The sequence below is a fragment of the Stenella coeruleoalba genome (genome assembly GCF_951394435.1).
Source record: "Stenella coeruleoalba genome assembly, chromosome: 21".
Taxonomy (NCBI): Eukaryota; Metazoa; Chordata; class Mammalia; order Artiodactyla; family Delphinidae; genus Stenella; species Stenella coeruleoalba.
Genome location: NC_137167.1, coordinates 20,997,624 through 21,019,443, shown reverse-complemented (window position 1 = coordinate 21,019,443; position 21,820 = coordinate 20,997,624). Strand labels below are relative to the sequence as shown.

The 21,820-nt window shown below is 40.7% G+C and overlaps 2 protein-coding genes across 3 annotated transcripts; both read right to left on the bottom strand.

The window, feature by feature from the left end:
• Positions 1-481: 481 nt before the first annotated feature.
• LOC307179608 (endogenous retrovirus group K member 6 Env polyprotein) lies at positions 482-18,834 on the bottom strand. Of its 2 annotated transcripts, XM_079908988.1 has the most exons (3): positions 18,604-18,834; positions 9,047-9,170; positions 483-3,864 (listed from the first exon to the last, which is right to left on the bottom strand). In XM_079908988.1, exon 3 carries the CDS (start codon positions 3,812-3,814, stop codon positions 1,829-1,831), a length of 1,986 nt encoding a protein of 661 aa, XP_079765114.1. In that variant the 5' UTR covers positions 3,815-3,864; positions 9,047-9,170; positions 18,604-18,834; the 3' UTR covers positions 483-1,828. The 2 variants fall into 2 exon arrangements, with proteins under 2 accessions (XP_079765115.1, XP_079765114.1); XM_079908989.1 differs by lacking the exon at positions 9,047-9,170 and having other exon boundaries at positions 482-3,864.
• LOC307179832 (endogenous retrovirus group K member 10 Gag polyprotein-like) lies at positions 7,522-8,958 on the bottom strand (the record flags this gene model as incomplete). Its single annotated transcript, XM_079909488.1, has 1 exon — positions 7,522-8,958. One exon carries the CDS (start codon positions 8,956-8,958, stop codon positions 7,522-7,524), a length of 1,437 nt encoding a protein of 478 aa, XP_079765614.1.
• Positions 18,835-21,820: the final 2,986 nt, after the last annotated feature.

The following is a 21,820-nucleotide window of genomic DNA, read 5'->3' as shown; positions in this document are numbered from 1 at the left end:
ATGCAGGATCTTAGTTCCCCAACCAGGGATTGAACCTGTGACCCCTGCAGTGAAAGTGTGGAGTCTTAACCACTGGACCGCCTGGGAAGTTCCCCCCAATGTTTTTATATTTTGTGTTGTTACTATGGTCATATCTACACATAAACAATATGTAGGAAAACAAAGAATTGGCACAGGCCACTGGCTTCCTTCCACAGCTAAATTCTACAGATGCCAAAGAAATGAGGACAAAGTACATTCTATTTTTGTTGCTAACTTTAATCTTTCATTTCAGCATAACATTTGCTTTAAGTTTTGTTTTTATTTTCGTTTTCTACTATAGAGAAAATAAAACATATAGAAAAGTAGGAAGAACAGTAATCTCCCTGTACCTATTACCCAGTTTCATTAATGATCAATATTCTGCTCTTTTATTTCATCTAATGCACCAAAAATCTGTTGAGTATTTTAATACAAATTTCAGACATATACCATCTAATGAATATTTTAATATGCATCTCTAACAGATAAGGAAAATTTTCAAATGCAATCATAATAGCATCATCATGTCCAATAAAATTATAATTGATCCCAAATGATCTTTCCTACACATTTTTTTTTTAAATCAGTAAAGTTTTTTTTTCTTCTTTGTAGCACTCTCATCTATTCTTGGTTAGAGAACAATTTAGTAATTTTCCCGGAGATATAAACCTATGAATTAGGCAAGTGAGGAGAGGAAGGCATCGAAGACAGTTCATCAGGAAGCATTTTTTATGTTCCAGCCCTCAATGCTTTGAACTGGTAGCATTCTTGGTCCCTGCAATGCAACTTAGCTCTTAATTATGAATTGTCTTTTTAATACTTCATCTGGGTGGATTTGTTTTCCAGCTATACAGTAAACTCACTGAAGCTAGGGTTATTTATAATGCCTTATTTTATACGGTACTAAACTCGACTGACCTCTCAACCATTGTTACCTCTTTCCAAAAATTCTTTGAAATCTCTCTTCTTTACTCATAACTATGTTTTCAGTATCATTTCAGGACACATATAAAATTTAAAAAGATAAAATCAAGTATCCATTTTTAACAGCAAGATTTCTGTTTATTTTTATAAGCAGGAAAACAACAAAGCTTTCCCATTTGAGGGAAAAGTTTAATGTTTATTTTTCAGTCTGAGTCAAAATGAAAGTATAAAAACTGCAACATCAAAACCCCTATATCAAAATGTCAAGTGACCACTGTAGGATACTAGAGTAGGCAATTACTGAGAGATGGTCGGTTGCATTTCTCTCCCTCTTGTTGAAGAGCAAGGGCAACGAGAAAATCTAGAGTTCTTTTTCCTTAAAGAAACAAAAAAAAACTACTCCTGAATAAATATGACAGAGGTCCTTTGTAAGCATCTTTTTATTCAGAAACTGCCGCAGACCAGCCGAACGAGGAAGACTGAGCCGACCAGGGTCAGAAGGGAAGGGGTAAGGAACTGAAATAGCACCGACGAATGGGGTCAGAAGGACCAAGACAACTGTTGGTTGCAAGGCAAATTTTATTGTGCTACAGTTGCAGATTATATAGACTAGAAAAGGGAAGGTTGCCAGACGGTGGTTTACATTATCTAATGACTGTCTCGGCTCAAGGTTAACTTCCCTGGGAGAAAACCCATAAACCCAGAATCATCAAAAATAACCTGCACATGAAGGGGGGAGACAGCTTTGCTTATCTCATTTTACATTCTTTCTGATCTCTGGGCCCTAGTGATTTATCTCTCATGGAATGGAACAAGGAAGGGAACAAGTAGGGACAGTCCCTTCGAGCAGCGGCAGCATGCCTGGCACGTCCGCAGCCTGCTCTCATGGCTGACTGCTTCCCACAGGTTCCCCTTTTTTATTTTTTAATTTTTGCTGCAAACTTATTCCATGAAGTTTACTGCCGAGAGTAGTATATTGTTGCATGAGGATACAAAACACACATGAGAAGATTATTAGCAATAATAGGCAAATTACGGCCAGGGTTATAAATCCTGACAACCTTCCAGTAATCCAAGACTGAGCATTTAACCACTTTAAATGATCCAGTGAAGTCTGAATTACATCTTCTGGCGAAATATCATCAAGATGTGCATTTTGCATATCCTGAATTTCAGCATTTAACTTCTTAAGATCAAGACTAATATTATTATCTGACCAAACACTCAGCAGATGCATTTTTACTTTCTCCCATTCCCAAATAGAGCCATTATACTTATAAGGAGTAACACAAATCCATGTATACTTTGCATGACAAGCTAAACGCATCAATTTTAATGCTGCCATCTGATCTCCAATCCCCAAAACTTCGTTTTTAAATTCATCTAACTTGTTATTAATCTGTAAATCTATGTGACTTTGTAAAGATAAAGCAAGACTGGTATTTTGAGATAACTGATTAACAAAGTAAGCATCATTAATACGCTGTGAAAGAGCAAGACCGGCAGCAGCCGCGGTAGCAGACAGAGCAGCCAAGGCAAGTAAACTTACTATTAGCCACCCAAGAAAGCGTCTCGCTCTCCGCAAGGCTTTAGAGAGGTCCACCCATGCCTGTACTCCAGTATTTTCATACCAAGGTTCTTTCAGATGTACAGGCACCATAACATACAGGGGTTGCTTTAGTATAAGGACAGATTGCGTTCCTGCAGAAGGGAACATACAACTGCTAAAAATACAATTAACACAGCTAATATTATACCCTCCTTTGGAAGAATTAACAATGTTAACAGAACCAATCAAAAGTGTATATGGAGGAGCAACACAAGTTATAACATGTGTATTGGAATAAGTTAGAGCTAGTTTCCATATATCCCAGTTCTTCTGAAATGTAATAAACCTATCTATGACGGGAATAGAAGATATAAGAACTGACCCCTTGGTATAATCTACAGTACACCATATTTGGTTATTCCAAGATGCATTGCAACGTTCAAAATTGGATTCAGGAAAGTTAACGGTCATAAAAGGAGGAAATTGATTTTTTGATTTTCTGTTAAGAATAGTAACCTTATGTTCAGCTATAAGTATCCCTTGTTCTCCAGATAAATGCTTCATACAGAAATAATTTCCTGAATCTTCACCTGTAACCTTGGTTATAGTAATAGAGGAATCCCTAAGTGGTGAAGCGTATGAGATTCGACCTCTAATATTAATAGGTTGCCCATTTTTATACCAAATGATGGTATCCTTAAGATCCTCTCGTTGGCTGGTAGCCGGGCATGCAAGAGTAATGTTGGTTCCTGTAAAATGAAGGATGCCTGGAGAGCCTGACAAACCAACTGATTGATCCGTTTCCTCATAAACATCTGTATGCTCATAACTAATAGCCTTTACACATCCAGTTTCCAGATTCAATGGGCTAAGACAGACAGGATAGGTATTAAACCAGTTAGTATAATTTACAGACATATTGATTTGTTTTATATTCCCAATAAGAGGCCCATAAACAGTATCATTGTAAAATACAAGGAACTTTGCTTCAGACCAAGATATGGGTTGTAATAGTGGAGGATCAGGTACATAGGCCCAGTAAGTTGCTGCATTAACAGAGGGAACACATGAAATGGTTGCCAACATAGCCAAAAATAAAGTTATAGGTGTAACAGGATTATTCTGTTGTTTCACTAACTCTTGAGCTCGTGAAATCAATTGTTTAACTTGTCCCCAGGTTGGAACATCACTCCCTTGAGTCGTGCTGGCAAGTGGTCTCCTCTTCTTCTTTTTCTCGATTGATACGGTCACTGTTGCTTTCTTTGGAGAAATGTGAAGTTTCTGCATTTTCTTTATCAGTCGGGCGTTGCGATGAGCCATCTATCTGCTTCACTAGACGTTCAGGAAGCCAACAAGGACCAGGCGCAGATCTGGGAAAGATACACATGTGACCTTACCCCCAGATCAAGACGGGATCCAGACCATACCAGGTATTGGTCAATGGATCCCGCCAAAGAACTTCTGGAACAGATGTTGTCAATGTTCGCTCAGCCAGCAATCTTTCTCCTGCAGAACGGCCAAATTTATCAACAGTCAAAAAATTTAAAATAAATAATGCATGATTCAAAAGGCTGTATGGTGTGGTTTCATATAATTCCCCCTTTTTTATTTTTTCAATAGTTAGTTTTAGGGATCTGTGTACACGTTCTACAATGCCCTGTCCTTGAGGATTATATGAAATACCTGTAATATGAGTAATTTGTAAGGAATCACAAAATTTTGCAAAAGCAGTACTGGTATAAGCAGGCCCATTATCAGTTTTTATAATTTTAGGAATATTCATAAATGCAAAACAATGTAATAAATGAGTAATAACATGTTTAGTAGCCTCTCCGGTCTGTGCTGTAGCACAGAGGAAACCAGAATAAGTATCAATAGTGACATGAACAAACTGTAATTTCCCAAAAGACGGGATATGAGTAACATCCATTTGCCATAAATGACTAGGTAATAATCCACGAGGATTAACGCCATAATTCGGAACAGGAAGGTGAGGTAAACACTGTGGGCATTGCTTAACAATTTGTCGGGCGGCTTCACGAGTAAGGGAAAATTGTTTGCGTAATGCAGCCGCTGACTGATGGTGTAAAGCATGTGATTGTTGTGCTGCTTGTGAAGCAGTTTGATCATAACTTACCATAATATGAGGGTGTCCAGGATATGGACCATAACAGTATGAAGATAATGAATGCAATACAGTAACCATTCATGATAAGAGGGAGAATGGAGTGAAGGGGTAGAAGCTTTAGCATCAGGAGAGGAATGGATAGGAAAAAAATTATATTTAGTACGAGTCAAACTATCTGCAGTTGCATTAAGTTTTGCTAAAGGACCAGGGAGATTAGAGTGTGCACGAATATGTAAAGCTGCAACAGGGCCATCATGAGAGCGTATGAGTTGCTGGAGTAGACGAAAAGAGGATGATAATTAAAGATCATTAGTATGTCCTATGGTCGCAGTCTCCAGAAGAAACAGTAAGCTAATAAGATATTTACTATCAGAAAACAAATTAAAAGATACAGAAGGCAAATGTTTAAAAGCCATAATGACAGCATACAGTTCAACACGTTGAGCTGAAGTCAAGGAAGTTTGTTCAATTAGTTTTGTTCCATCGTCAATGATTACAGTAGCCACTCCTGAGGAGGACCCGTCTGTAAAAACCAAAGGTACATGTGGAATAGGGTGTTGCTGCATTACAGAAGGAAAAATGTAAAGATTATTTTTACTAAATTGAATTATCTTATCAGCAGGATAATGACATTCTAGGTTTCCTGGAAATCCTACAAGAGCAAGTCCCCATTCATTACTATGTTGAAAAAGCCAATTTTGTTGACTAACTGAATAAGGGATAATAATTTGAGAAGGTTCTATTCCTATAAGTTGTAAGCATCTACTTCTACCTTGCATCATTAAATTACTAATACGTTCATAATAAGGATTAATAGCCTTAGAGGGTGTAGTCTTCATGTGAATCCATTCAGTAACTCCAGTAGTCTGCCATAAAACAGCTGTGGACACATGGGGTGTTGGACAAATAATTAAAGAAATTGGCAGGTGAGTGTGTATTCAAGTTAACTGCACAGAGCTGATAGCTCTATTAACTATTTGTAATGCTTGGAAACCCTCTGGAGTCATGGAGCGTGATGACGAAGGATCTGAATCACCTTTAAGAATATCAAACAAAGGCTGTAGTTGAGCAGTAGTAAGTTTTAAGGAAGGTCTTAGCCAATTAATACCTCCAAGTAATTTTTGAAAATCATTTAATGTTTTTAAATTATCAACTCGAATTTGCAGTTTCTGAGGCCTAATAGTAGTGTTATCTATATATTTACCCAAATATAAAAATGGAGATTGTCTTTGAATTTTTTCTGAGGCAATGACCAAGCCAAATGATTGTCAAGGATTGTTGTAAAAACTGAAAAGCAGTCTCTAATAAAGAACTATTATCAGTGGCTAAAAGTATATCATCCATATAATGTATGAGATATAACGTTGGAAACCTTTTTCTCACAGGAGTCAAGGCCTGAGCCACATATTTTTGGCATAATGTAGGACTATTTGCCATGCCCTGAGGCAATACTTTCCATTGAAATCTCCTCATGAGTTCTTTAAAAGTTAAGGAAGGCAAGCTAAAAGCAAAATGTTTTCTATCTTCAGGAAACAAAGGAATAGTGAAAAAACAATCTTTTAAATCTATAACTAAAAGATGATAATTACGTGGTATGGCTGTTGGAGAGGGTAGGCCTGGTTGAAGAGCTCCCATTATTAGCATAGTTTTATTGACAGCTCTTAGATCCTGTAATAACCTATATTTTCCAGATATTTTCTTGATAATAAAAATAGGAGTATTCCAAGGGCTATTGGAAATTTCTAAATGCCGTAATTGTAATTGTTCCAGTACTAACTGTTCTGCAGCTTCTGTCTCCTTTGTGAGGGGCCACTGGTCCACCCATAAAGGGTCATCAGTCAGCCAAGTAATTGGATCAGCAGTGAGTGGAGGAGAATCCAAGGCCCCTAAGAAAAACCCAAACCTTGTCTATCATTTTTTATTTTCACATCAATAGGATAGGCAGTTCCTTGTTGATTTGTTCCCAGCCCTTTTGTGGGAAGAAATCCTTGATCCAACACCATATTAGAGACTTGAGATTTGGACTGTAAAGCAATACTCCCATTTCTTTTAATATATCTCAGCCCCAGAGGTTTAAAGGCAGCCCAGGCAAAACATAAGGCTGGAAGTATCCTGAATGGCCCTCACTATCTTGCCATAATAATAACTGACTACTTTGCATAGGAGAAGAACTTTGTCCTATTCCTTGAAGTTCTGTAATAGTAGGAACTAACGGGCCAACGTTTAGGCCAGTGCATCTGCGTCATAACAGACATCAGCTCCAGTGTCTAACAAACCTGAAAAAAACCTTTCCATTAATGGTTAATTTCATTTCTGGACATTCTTTCCCTAGCTTCTGAACCCAGTAGGCAGCATTAGATGATCCAAAGGCCTTTGTTCCTCTCTTTTGATGTTGTAAAATTTGTCCATGAGGTACAAAGGACAAAAGTAGCAACTGTGCAATTTTATCACCAGGAGAAGTAGTTATTATATTTTTAGTAGTTTGTGCCATGATTTTTATTTCTCCTTCATAATCAGAATCTATGACTCCTGGCATAATAGTTAAACCTTTCATGGTGACACTACTTCTTCCCAATAATAGTCCCATCAAACCCTTAGGTAAAGGTCCATAGATGCCCGGAGAGAGGGCCTGAAGACCCATTTCAGGAGTTAATACATATCGGGCAGAGGTACCGAGGTCCAGTGCTGCGCTTCCTGGTGTTGCTCTAGAGAGCGAGGATATTGTATGTTTTTGTTCTTGGTTAATGTCTGAATGATAATTTGAGGAGGATACACAGACATCGCCCCTATTGTTTGTTGGGGCCGGGGAGGGCCCCGGGAGGAGTTTCCCGACAGTGGTGTCCCATCCTTGTGGGTCAGTGAGCGACAATCTCGTGCCTAATGTTTTCGCCTATTGCACCTAGGGCATAAACCGACCGTCTGGAGGTGTTTGAACAGGGAAGGAAGGACTAGGGTTAGAATTAAAAGATCTACATTCTCTAGCAAAATGGCCTGCCTTTCCGCATTCAAAACAAGTCTTTGTTTTCTTTTGACTGTTTTTAAGCCCCACTTTAGTTAGTGCTGCAGCCACAGCAGCACCCTGTATATAAGCAGGCCCAATGTCCGCACAAAGGCGAATATAGTCCTCCAACGTTCCTCGTTTTCTCCAAAGTCGAATCGCAGCCTGACATGCATTATTAGCGTTTTCAAAAGCAAGTTGCTTAACTACAATTGTACCAGTGGGTCCATCCACAATGAGTCTCCCCACCACCTGTAACAATCTATCTACAAAATCAGCATATGGTTCATCAGGTCCCTGTCTAATTTTTGAAAGATCTTCAGTTTTATGAGCAGAAGGTAGTTTTCTCCAGGCTTGCAACGCCAGATGATTTATTTGAGGATATGCAACAAACGGGTAAGTCAACTGATCTTGTAACGATATATACGGCCCTTCACCCACCAACATATGATAATCCACAGAAATATTATGGGAAGCATCCTTTTCTGCTTGTTCAGCAGCCCGTTCATAAAACTCAGACTTCCATATTAAATCATCTCCACCATTTAAACAAGCTCGTGCAATAGACTTCCAAACAGCGGGGGGAAGAGCTTCTCCTGCTATAGTGTCAACCACAGCAGTAGTAAAAGGAGCAGTGGGCCCATATTGAGCGCAAGCAGACTTTAAATCTTTTAATACTTTAAAGGGAAGAGCTTGATGCTCCCTAATAGCTTGTTGAGGATTATTAGGATCAGGTCTTTCTATGACAGGACAACAGAAAATAGGATCTTCTCCTCGTTTTATTGCTCCTTTTTGAGGAAGACAGTCCTTACTAATCTGTGGCTTTTTCACTGACTTATCTATCATAGCCATTAGAAAATCATCCTCAGGATATTTTTCTCTTTCGTGTTTAAAAGCCTCATCTGTTAAGTCAAAATATTCCTCTTCATCTGATATGTTAAAATTAATAAGTTCCCTAGATTTAGGAAGTGGCGGTGCAGAAGCCATTAAGGCAGTTTGATCTTCTGAAGAAGGCTTTTGTTTTTCTGACTTTACATTCAAATCAACACTATCATGAGAAGAATCTAAACATTCTTTTATCAGATTCCACAAACTAAATGTAACAACAGGAGTATGAGTAGGCCCTCGAGACTCATAATAATTTTTTAAATCTTCTCCAACTTTCTGCCAGATTTCAATGTCAACAGAGCCGCCATCAGGAAACCAGGGAGATACATCATAAATATTCTGTAAAAACTCAGTCAACTGTGAGGTAGAAACTTTATTACCCCGAGCTTTAAGCATCGAAAGTAAAACCTGAGCAAATAATTCATGCTCCTTTGAGCCCTTTTGTCCCATCTTATTTTACTTCTGACTATTGCCTTATGCCGGTACTAGTTTCACTTTTACTTGTGGCCACACATATTTTGCATAAGGGTTCTCTTACCTGCACTTTCTTTTTCTTTTAATTGCCTTCACGCTTCAGGTCCCTGTTTGGGCGCCACTTGCCTGCAGACCAGCCGGATGAGGAAGACTGAGCCAACCAGGGTCAGAAGGGAAGGGGCAAGGAACTGAAATAGCACCGACGAATGGGGTCAGAAGGACCAAGACAACTGTTGGTTGGTTGCAAGACAAATTTTATTGTGCTACAGTTGCGGATTATATAGACTAGAAAAGGGAAGGTTGCCAGACGGTGGTTTACATTATCTAATGACTGTCTCGGCTCAAGGTTAACTTCCCTGGGAGAAAACCCATAAACCCAGAATCATCAAAAATAACCTGCACATGCAGGGGGGAGACAGCTTTGCTTATCTCATTTTACATTCTTTCTGATCTCTGGGCCCTAGTGATTTATCTCCCATGGAATGGAACAAGGAAGGGAACAAGTAGGGACAGTCCCTTCGAGCAGCGGCGGCATGCCTGGCATGTCCACAGCCTGCTCTCATGGCTGACTGCTTCCCACAAGAAACCACTATTCACATGTGTGCCTAATTAGTAGAATTAGGAGGATGCATAATTTGTGTTTTTTGAATACCAAGTCCAAGAATAATTCTGCATAATGGATCAAAATAGAAGCCATATAATTAAGGATGACTGTAGCAAGACTACCCTGGAGAGAAGAAGCTTACAAATATTGTTTATAATTACAGATAGTACAGAACTGTTTTAGCTAAAGCTAATAAATAAAAACATGATTCCAGGTATGGCGGTGCACCAGGAAAATTGGGATTTGGTGAACAGATGTTCTTAAGAATTACGCACAACCTGAGTATATTATTTGGTATTGCCTGCGTTCTTACTAATTAGAGCTTTCCTTATTGCCTTTCATCCTTATTGCCATCATCCCTAGACTTGGCTACTGATGCTCTCAGCTCCAGCATCAAACCCCTTTCCCTTATTTCCAAACTTTCCAATCCAGTGTCAATCCAAGTAGGAGGCACAGACAAAATTAGCCTGAATCAAGAAATGTCTCAAAAACAATATAGTCCATGGTGAATATTCAGATAGATACTTCACTGGGAATGAAGACCCATATATAGAATGTACTAGTGCAAGAGAATGTTAGATTGGCATCTTCTCTCTCCCTTGTTTAATTCCTTTTCTTTCTTTGTTAGGACTCAGGACTTCTCCCATGACATCATTTGTAGTGAATTGGTTTGCCTCCTGCATAGCTCTTCTCTATCCCAGTATTTTTATATCAAGGGCTATACTGGGAATATCGGTGAATGATATATGTGTATTTAATAACAAGCATATATACATTCCTTGCAAGGCAACCTGGGAAGAAATGCGGATTTTAGTTCTGTTCACCAAGTATTTGCTGAATGACCATTAACTGGTTATCTACCTTCTACAACCCTTAGATTTTTCATCTGTGAAATAAAGACATTTGACTAAATTGATCCCTAAAATCTATTGTCATTCTAAAAATCCTGAGTCCTTGGAAACTTAGTTTTGGGGGTGGGGGGCGGATTTCTACAAGATTCTTAGTTTGCTCATGGGCCAACAGTCATAAGAGATTAGATTTTCTTATTCATCGAAAGAACTTGATGAACTATGGAGATACAGAGCCACAGCATTAGAACTGCTCAAGAATAGAACTGAAACTCTATACATTAGCCGATTTTCTTCAGGGTCTTAAAACACCTTTGTGTACAGAGAATCACACCTAGAGTAATTTGGAAAATCTTCCAATTCATAACTTTCCTTGTTAACTTAAAATGCCAAATGAAAATTGCCAAACTCTATGATTATAAAACACATGAAGCCTGAATGCATATTAATCTTCTGGTCAAAGACCATCCTCATTAGGGTGATATTTTTGGAAAGGTTCTGTCTTGCCAGTATAAAACTACATTTGGTGGCGCAGTGGTTGAGAGTCCGCCTGCCGATGCAGGGGACACGGGTTCATGCCCTGGTCCGGGAAGATCCCACATGCTGCAGAGCGGCTGGGCCCGTGAGCCATGGCCACGGAGCCTTGCTCCGCAACGGGAGAGGCCACAACAGTGAGAGGCCCACATACCGCCAAAAAAAAAAAAAAAAAAAGTTTTACTTAATTGCTAAAGGACTATGCTAATACCATCAAACTGCCTTTTTATTCTGCTAATATTTAATTTTCACTGGTAGAAAATTTCCAGACTTTAGAATTTTGTTTTTTGTTTTTTCAAACCCTGGCTGTATTATTTGCCATGAGTCAAATGTTGAGGTAGTGTCAATTCTGAAATTCTGCCAGGCACAAAAAGGCATCTGGTCTCTGGCTTAATTTACCTGGCCACCGACCGTATAGCTTATCAGCCTCAATCCTGTCATTTTTGGCTGTCATTTTAGCTATATTTATTTTAGCTATATTATCTCCCAACAGAGCTAACTGTTAATTAATTTTTAAAGAGTAGGTAATACTGCAGGTAATACATACGAGCACGATACAAAATTTGAAATACATAAAATGACTTACAATGAAAAGTCAGTCTCTTTCTCATAATAATCCCCCAGCCACCCATTCTCCCACCAGGTCATGTAACCTGGTAGATAGAGATTAACTTATAATTCTTTATAAAAAAGGAAGACCTCACATACCCTACATTCGCTTTTCTCTACTGCTATCATCTCACATTATTTCAGTACATTTGTCACAACTGAACACCAACATTGATACTATTAACTAAACTCGACGGTTTATTCTATTTCACTAGTGCTATGGACTGAACGCTTGTGTCCCCCTTAAGTTCATATATTGAAACACTAGTCCCCAATGTGATGGTATTAGGAGGCGGAGGCCTTTGGGACGTAATTAGATCATGAAGGTAGACCTTGTGAATGGGATTAGTGCCCTTTTAAGAGATACAGGAGTGGGACCTTCCCTGGTGGTCCAGTGGTTAAGACTCCTAGCTTCCACTGCAGGAGGCACAGGTTCAATCCCTGGTCACCGGGAAACTAAGGTCCCACATGTGCAGTGCAGCCAAAAGAAAAAAGAAAAGGGATACAGGAGAGATGACTTCTCTCTCCACCATGTGAAAACACAGCAAGAAGGTGGCTGTCTAGAAACCGGTAGAGGGCTTTCAGCAAGAACCCAACCTTGCTGACACCCTGATCTCAGACCCCTAGCCTCCAGAACTGTGAGAAATGTCGTTTAAGCTATGCAGTCTATGGTAATTTGTAAAAGCAGCCCGAACTAAAACAACTCGTTTTTCCTTAATGTCCTTTCTCTGCCCCCCGGATGCTGTCAGGATACCACATTACATTTAGTTATCATATCTCCTTAGCCTTCTCTGGTCTGTGACAATTTCTCAGACTTTCCTTGTTTTATATAACGTTGATGGTTTTGAGGAGTAGTGGCCAGGTATTTTGTAGAAAGTCCCTCAATTTTGGTGTGGTACTCTTCTCATGATTGGATCAGAGTTATGGGTTTTGGGGAGTAATATCACAAAGATGAAATACAATCTTTGTCATATCATATCACGGATACATTCTATGGACATGGCATTGCTGATGATGTTGACCTTGATCATCAGGCTGAGAAGCGTTTGCCCAGTTTCTCCCCCTGTAAAATGACTCCTCCCGCCTCCTTTCCATGCCCTACTCTTTGAAAACAAGTCACTAAGCTCAGCCCACACTCAAGGGCAAGAGGAACTGAGCTCTGCCTCTGAGGGGGATGTGGGAGTATCTACATAAATTATTTGGAATTCTTCTCAATGGGAGTTTTGTTTCTTCTCCACTATTAATACACCCTATTTTATGTGTACTACAGAGTTCTTTGTATATATTTATTAGAAAATACTGGCTACATCTAAACATTTTTACCTGAGATATTTCCATTATAACTTTAGATGCAGAAAGTAAAGGCTAACAGTTAACTCTTCATTCATTCAACCAATATTCATTGAACATCTTTACACAGGCACTTGACAAACACAACATGACACACTGAATACTCACAATGGAGCTTATGGCCTAATAGTCAGTTACACTATAGTATGATTGGTGACTGGCTGAATGTAGGTATATACAGAACAGCCCACAAGACTTCTATACAGGAGGGGCTTAGCAAACATCTCAGAAGGAAGTGGATACCAGGTAGTTTAAATTGTATTTGTGTAGATTTTTACATACTGCAAAAATGTCAACTGTATACGCATACATCGGTAAACAGAGATATTTTTTAAATAGTGGTGGATAGGAACAGAATAGGTCCCTCCTACTATTATAACTGTGTGGTTTGGAGGCATGATTAAAACAAAACAAAACAACCAAACAAAAAAAAGAGACACATTCTCCAGTCATCAGAGACTAACGTAAATTGTTTGACACCAGCGCCATCCTCAGGTATTGCTGCCTGATTTTAGATGAATAGCTATAATTCCCTGAGCTTTACTTTTCTTATTTTCTCACGGGTTTTGTGAGCATTCAAGCTAAGTCGGCAAAAACGGCTACATATATTTTCCATTCTTCATGCACTGCTCTTTGCAATGTGTTCTGCATCTTTGCCCATCAAAGGGGAAGACCATTTTTTTACCCTTGAATCTGGGCCTGGCCTAATGTGACTTGGCTTTTGCTGATAAGAAATTAGCAAACATGACGTAGAGGCTATAAAAGAACGTGTGTGTTGTGATTTGCTTCCTTACTTCTTCTGGAATCCTTTTGGCATGTGAACAAATTCGGCTTTTCCTGCTAGAGGATGAGACCAGGGGAGAAGAATTGAGGTACCTTCACCGATAGCCGCTCCCAAACAGGTGAGTGAGGACATCTGGGTAAACCAGCCCCCAGCTAATTCACGGACTGACCACAGAATCAGCAACTGACCACAAACACATGAGTAAGCCCTGCCAAGAACAGTTGAAAAAGTGTCCTCATCAGTCCAGCCCAAACCAATGATACAAAGAATCATGTGCTAAATAAAGGAGTGTTGTGTTAGGATGTAAAGTTTCAAAACGGTTTATTATGCAGCAATATCTAACTGATAGAATCACATAATGCTGTGTTTTTGTTTTACTTTTTTAAATAGTAATTTTTAAAACTGGAAAACAAATACACAACTTGGAATCGATTTGGTTACAAATTGTACCATAAGCAGATTTCCTTCAACTGGCTAAACAGTTTATTTTTAGTTTTTATGTATTTATTTATTTTGGGCTGCATTGTACAGCATGTGATATCTTAGTTCCCCAACCAGGGATCAAACCTGCACCCCCTACAGTGGTAGCATGGAGTCTTAACCACTGGACCAATGGGGAAGTCCTGCTAAACAGTTTAAAAAGCAAGTAACAGTAAAAGAAAATGTTTCTGGAACAGGACTTCCAGTACAAAAAATTAGCGTATGAGAACCTGGGTTATACCCATTTTGTAATAGTGCAACTCGTAAGCCCCTATTGTTGACTGTCCATAGTCCACACAGAGCTACAACTCCACAGTTCAATAACAATATTTTTTTAAGCGAGAAGTTAGACTGCAATATCTACTTAGGTTTAAAATAAGTACAGTATTCTCAAGCAGCCACTAACTTGTCCCCAAAAGCCTCTTCTCTGACCATCTGGTCTTCTACAGAACTCAGCCTAGTGATTTTCACAGTCCAATGACTACCCCATGTTAACTATTTTCCTATCATTAAACAATTGTTTGTGTGCATGATGTGGGTAGGGAGTGCTTTCACACTCTAAAAAGCCCCTTTTCAATGGGAAAAAAAAAAAGTATCTGGTTGTTTTTCCCCAGAGATAAAAATATGTTTTTGCTGACCCCAATACAGAGGACAAATGATTCTGACCTTGAAAGCATTATAGTTGGTCACTATCATTAGAACAAGAAAATGCTGTGATTTTTCTCTGAACAGTAAAGCTGCCTTGTTCTGCAAAATAAAAACCTTTCCAATGTGAGGAAAGAGTACAGTGGGTAATTTCTAGCCCAAAGAATAACACAGATCCAGAAGATAAACGTATCGTTCGATGACTCAGCAAACATCACCAGGGCCCCCACTGGGGATACAACAAAGGGCTCAACGCTGACTCCTCTAGAGTTAAATTGAGGGTTCAGGATACAAGCCCCATTGAAAATGGCAGCTGTGGTGTGGCATGGCATGATGAAAAAAATCTATGAACAGAACGGACGGGAATCCATACATCAAATGAGGCTTCAAAGGCTCTGTAATATGTGCCTCATGCTTCCAGCATGGCTGCCATTGCTTAGAATGTTGAGCTCTTCATGGGGAAGACCATTAGGAAGCTGTCTTATGTTACAGGCAGACCTCATAGTGGGAAGTGCACTGAAGATGCAATAAGAGGACTTCCCTAGTGGCACAGTGGTTAAGAATCCACCTGCCAATGCAGGGGACATGGGTTTGAGCCCTGGTCCAGGAAATTCCCACGTGCTGCAGAGCGACTAAGCCCACGTGCCACAACCACTGAGCCTGCGCTCTAGACCCCATGAGCCAGAACTACTAAGCCTGTGTGCCACAACTACTGAAGCCTGCGTGCCTACAGCCCATGCTCCGCAACAAGAGAAGCCACCGCAATGAGAAGCCCGTGCACCGCAACGAAGAGTAGCGGGGGGCTCACTGCAACTAGAGAAAGCCTGTGTGCAGCAACAAAGACCCAACGCAGCCAAAAACAGAAATAAAAATAAATATTTTAAAAAATCAGTTACTATAATTAAAAAAATACGTAGATGCAGTGAGCAAGTAGTTCTACAGAGATCAGTGGCAGAGGAAAGAGATGGGCTTTTTGTCCTCTTACCCACAAAAGGAAGGAAATAATAATTAGTTATCAGAGATTATTATAGTCTTCCTGTCAACTACACTATTCCTTGGTACACCATTTACTCAAAGTATGTTCCATGTCATGTTAATAGGTACTACTTAAACAAACCTTAAAGGAAATAGTTCTGTCACCGGCAAAGTCCATGAACAATTTCCAGGAAATAAAAATAGAATCCGCATAATAAAGTCTAACTTTTTTCTTTTCCTTTGTACTTGGTCTAGTTTCACTTGCTTATTGGGTACTGCACTGTAGAGGTCTTGCACTGACCAGGCACTTCAGATGAGAGTTCCTAGTGCAAAGTGACTGTGCCCAACCGTTCAGCTTGGGGGCCGTGTAGAGATGCTGTGCCCAGAACTGCGATGTGGGGCTGTGAGCAGCACAGCTTTCCCACCCCATGAGAACCCCCCTCCTCCCACCTGACAGATCTCTATAAAGCACCCCTCCCCGTCCAGGAGACCTGTGCTCTAGAGCCCAAGCTCACACCTCTCAGCTCACACATCTTGATTCTTTGATCAGAGAATGAAGTCTCCTTTGCTTCTGAACCAAACTTGGTCTCATTCTATTTTCCTGAAGGACACTGGGCAGAAGGACTCTTGTTGGGGAGTGACTTGGGAGGGTCAGTAACAAAATTTTCGTGGTCACGAAGAGACAGACTGTGTGGCCTTTTAGCCTGATCTACTAGTCTCTGGGTTTGCCTGGGCTCCAGCGGGAGGACGTCAGAGGCTTTGGGAGGTTGGTGTGAGGACAACTGACTCTGATCTTGAGGACACTCTGATAGAGTAGAAGGACGCAGTCTTCATACAAATTCAGAACAGCTCTGCCCAGCAACCCGATACCCAGGTGTGGTGGTGTGCACGCAGCGTAGTCCCCAGAGTCATCTGGACTGCGCCCCCTTGAGGGAATCACGCTGTAGCATCCATCTAATTATTCCCCAATCTACACAAAGGAAGAATTAGACAAAGCCTGAAAATGGGGCTTCAACAGAGATCTGGGAGGCCACGGGTGGCTAGTTAATGAATGTGAGCAACACTGCTTCCCCCAAACTGCAGCTTGCCAAGCCGTCAGAGAAGCTCATAAAGGCACTCATTATCCAAGGGAAGCCCTATATAATTGGTTAGCTGAGGTCATGGTAACTTCTGCCATGAAAAGCATAGTTAGTCGGACAGTTGCATAAAGAACACCCCAACACCAGACCCCCCCAGGACCCCCAGATAAGACCCATTCTGACCAGAGTGACACATCCTAGGGAAGACTGGCAGGTTGATTTCACAGTCATGGCTGAAAGTACTGGGCAATTTCAAGTATCTCTTGGTGCTAGTGGACATGTTTTCTGGGTGGACAGAAGCATTCCCCACTACAACTGCAACAGCAGCTGAAGTGGGTAAGGCATTACTAAAAGAAATAATCCCCAGGTTTGGGCTCCAAGGTTCCCTACAAAGCAATATGGTCCAAGTGGGGAAGGGGATACAAGTACCCTGGGCATAGTAGGCCATGTACTCAGCCTGGAGACCCCAGTTGTTGGGGAAGGTAGACAGATCCAATTAGACCTTGAAATGGGCCTTAGCCAAGCTATGCCAGGAAACTCAAGGAAATTGGATTAAGCTGCTTCCGACTGCCCTACTCTAACGGATAAGTTAGAGTCAATGCCTTTGAACTCAAGTATGGTAGACACATTCCCCTCGCCCAAGAGAAACGACACCTTAGCCCCCTGTAAATGGAACAACTTGGGAATTCCCTAGTGGTTCAGTGGTTAGGACACAGCACTTTTCACTGCCAGGGCCTGGGGTTCAATCCCTGGTCAGGGAACTAAGATCCTGCAAGCTGCACTGGCATGGCCAAAAAAACAAACAAACAAAAAAAAGGAACAACTCAAGTGTGCCTTCCAGGTGAAAGAACTCGAGAAAGCCCCCAGGGAATATGCCCCCAGGTGCTTCCCACACCCACCAACCTGGCGCTGCACCGCTTTTGGCCGGGAGACGGGCTGCATCCAAAAACCTGGTAAACCGGCAGCCTGCAATCCCAGCTCACTCATAGGCGGAAGGGACCCCACTCGGAGATACTAACCACCCATCTGCCCTGAAATTGCAAGGGTCACCCCGTGGGGATATCACACTCCAGTGAAGAGGCCCACAAGCCTCAAACTCTAGAGAGACAACCTGGAGCAACGGCCCCCTTGACCACTCGGGGGAACCTCTCTCTGACCTGAAGCTGCTCTTCCAAAAAACAACAAAGTGTGACCAGAGACGTTCAGGCCCCGGCAGTGAGCCTCCACATCAGGGCACACTTGCCTACAGAACAAAGACCGAGATACCTTCATTTTTAAGGAAAATTTAACATGTGGCCATTATTTTCTTGCTGATATATGGGCCATGCATCCCTAAGTGTCTGGTGTCCTTTGTCTCCAAGAGGTTAGACAAACGGGGGTTGCTCAGAGCTACTAACAGTTAAGGCCGAGGCCTGGTGACAACCAAACCATCTAAAGGCGGCTGGGGAAGTTCCGCTTCTCCCCAGGGTCACGACAAGGCCCGCCTCAGCAGGAGGCGGCCACAGAAGCTGCACCTTAGGCCCTCGGCGCCCCTTAAGAATGAGGAGCAGGCCAAAAGGCAGAGAACGGATTTGTCACTGGCAAAGCCCACCAGCATTCCCACGAAATAAAAATAGAATCTGAGTACGTATACCTAAAACTAAAACAACACTGTAAATCAACTATACTTCAATTAAAAAAAAAAAAGCTTTTGGGAATAAAATAAAGTCTAACCTTTTTCTGGTCCTTTGCGCTTAGCCTGGTTTCTCTTCCTCCTAGGGGGCGGCGAGCAGGGGCCTCCCAGCCAGCACTCCAGAGTTTTCAGTGCAAAAAGGCTGCTGTGCCGACACGTCAGCCCAGCAGCCTGTGCACAAAAGCGCTGCGCACAGCACCTCAATTCAAGATGGGGGAGGCAGCGGGCCGTGTGCAGAGAAGCTGCACCCAGCCCTGTGAGGAGCCGGAGTAGCGCAGCCTCACCCACTCCGCGAGAACTCAGTCCCGCTCCGCGAGAACTCAGTCCCGCCCCGCGAGAACTCCGTCCCACCCCGCGAGAACTCCGTCCCTCCCAGTGGGCGGGAACTGTGAAAAGCGGCCCGCGGAGGCCTTAGCCTTTTCGGGAGAGCTTGTGCTCTAGGGTCAGTGCACACCTCTCCATTCTTTGATGAGAGAATAAAGCTTTCCTTTGCTTCTGAACCGAACTCAGTCTCATTCTACTGGCTTGAATGACATAGGACAGAAGAACTCTTGCTAGGGACCGACTCGGGAGGATCAGTAACAGTTCTACTTCTCTGCATAACTGCTTATGCATCCTCTCTCCCACCTCTGTCCCCACCACGGCGAATACAGAATCACCCAACGACTAACCACAGGTAAACATTATTGAGTTATTAGTTCGTAAGACTAAATGGATCAATAGGGTGATAGGATTTAAAACTTAACTTTGCTTCAGAGCTCTTCAATGATTCCCATCCTGTTGTCTCTATTTTGTGTGAATTTATTAGCTAAAATGAAGTTTATTTGAACTGAAAGGGAGAGGGTTTTTTTCTCCCAACCTCAGTTAAAACTGATTAAAATTCATGATGTGTCTACAGATTAGGGAAAGTGATAAACTGGAGATCTGACCAGCTCTGGAAGGAATGAACTAGAATAGAGAGGGTGGTATATTAAGAATAGTTATGAATGCTCACCCTATCCTCGGTGGTAACTATACCAATAAGTTATATACCAAAGGCTGGTTGTTCTTCTCCTAAACCTCTCTGAATCTACTTTTATTAAAATATATAACCAAAATACTTGTTAGGTTTTGGGGATAAATAGGTATGATTTTCAAGGTGAACCTAAATTGGAAAAGAAAGAAAAAACCTTAAAAATAATGTTTGAAATATTAGATACAAAAAGAATTTTATACTCTGGAAAAAAACATTAATTTTTCAAGCATACATGGAATATTAACACAAAATTTTTAAGAAAGCCTCGATATATTCAATAACATACAGATTATGGTCTGCTGATAATGCAATAAATTAAAAATCATTAGCAGGTAATTGACTTAAAACATTGCCTGGAAAATTAACAACATGCTATTAAAAGCTTCTGAGCAGGGCTTCCGTGGTGGCGCAGTGGTTGAGAGTCCGCCTGCTGATGCAGGGGATGCAGGTTCGCGCCCTGGTCCGGGAAGATCCCACATGCCATGGAGCGTCTGGGCCCGTGAGCCATGGCCGCTGAGCCTGCGCGTCCGGAGCCTGTGCTCCTCAACGGGAGAGGCCACAACAGTGAGGGGCCCCGCGTACCGCAAAAAAAAAAAAAAAAAAAAAAAAAAGCTCCTGAGCAAAATGAGAATCGTTTTGAAGAAGTTAGAGTTAAACAACAATAAAAACATCCCATGTTAATATTCGGGTCAAGAAGTAATCTCTTAGTTATCCTGAGGTATATAGTTCATACAAAAAAAGACAGGATAAATTTTTTTTCCTTCATTTTTCTTTATTTACTTGACTTCAGAATAATACATTGGATAAATACTAACAATTCTGGTTTCTGGATGATGGAATTATGTGCGAATTTTCACTTCATTTATACTTTTATTTCTGGAATTTTTTTATATGAAAAATATCTAACCTTATATTCAGAAAAAAAAATAGAACTTTCCTTTTGAAAAAGCAATCAGGTATTCAAGATACCTTTGCACTCAGTAAAATTCTTCTCCCCTTCTGATGTATTCAAAGTTCTGTATATACATTTAAAAAAAAATCTTAAGACTGCTCATGAAATCTGAAACTGAGGTAGTTTCTGGGTGTTTTTTATGAAAGAGCCTCATACTAAAGTTAAGACCTCTGTTTTATGTCATTTTCAAAAAGATAGCACCTCTTGTGCTGGGGCATTGGTTCAATACTTACTCAGAGGAATGAACACCACTTCCTGAATCACCAATGCCTTTTTCTATAGGACCTGGATTTTCCCTAGAGGCTTCGAATCCACACACAGGCAACACTGACAATACTCAGAGATTATAGAACCTGACAAATCATGCCTTGAGGTAAAAAAAGCTTAAGGACTGAAAAATATCAAGAAGAATTAGAAGTGAAAGGTGAATGCAATTATATTCATTTATTTTATAGCTAAATTATAATAGGAGAAAACCCAAAATAGACATTTTTTTAAGAATCTGAAGACTATGGTGGTAACAATTAGCAATAACATGATGTTGACCTATGTCACATTAAGAATATTCTTTGTCAATGAGACATTACATTTAATAAGTTAGTGAAGAAATAACTTTTTGGAAAATGTAATGGGGGATTTTTTTTCATTTTGAATTTCAAATCTGTGCTTCAGTTTTCAGGATATTTTTATTTTAGGGACAGAGGTGTAGGCGGGTTGCTGGTACAAGTAATTTTCCTTTACCAGACTGGGCTGACACATGGAAATTGACTAACACAGTCTAGCTTCTTGATACTTTTTCTTTCCAAAAAAAAAAATCCTTTCTATATTATCTTACAAAGCTTGTCTATGTAATTTAGCCACAAGCACATACCAAAATATTTCTGATTCTCAAAACAATTTGATTTTAGAGAAGTATATGGGGACCAGTCGGGTTCTTAATTTTTTCTTCCAACTTTTCATTTTGAACATGTTCAAACCTACAGAAAGGTTGCAAGAACAGTCTAATGAATACCTATTTCTATGAGCTGAATTGTGTCCCTCCAAAATTCATATGTTGAAGACTTTACCCCCAGTACCTCAGAATATGACTGTTTTTGGAGACAGGGCTTTAAATCAGTGATTAAATGAAAAGGAAGCTGTTAGGATGGGCCCTAATCCAATCTGACTGCTGTCCTTATAAGAAGAGGAAATTCAGACACAGAAAGATGCTAGGGATAAGTGAGGGCAGAAGGAGTACCGTGTGAAGAGGCAGCAAGAGCATGACCATCTGTAAGCCAAGGAGACAGGCCTC

Bases quoted from the DNA above. Each gene is read 5' to 3' on its own strand.
- LOC307179608 (XM_079908989.1), bottom strand. From the start codon at position 3,814: ATGGCTCATCGCAACGCCCGACTGATAAAGAAAATGCAGAAACTTCAC.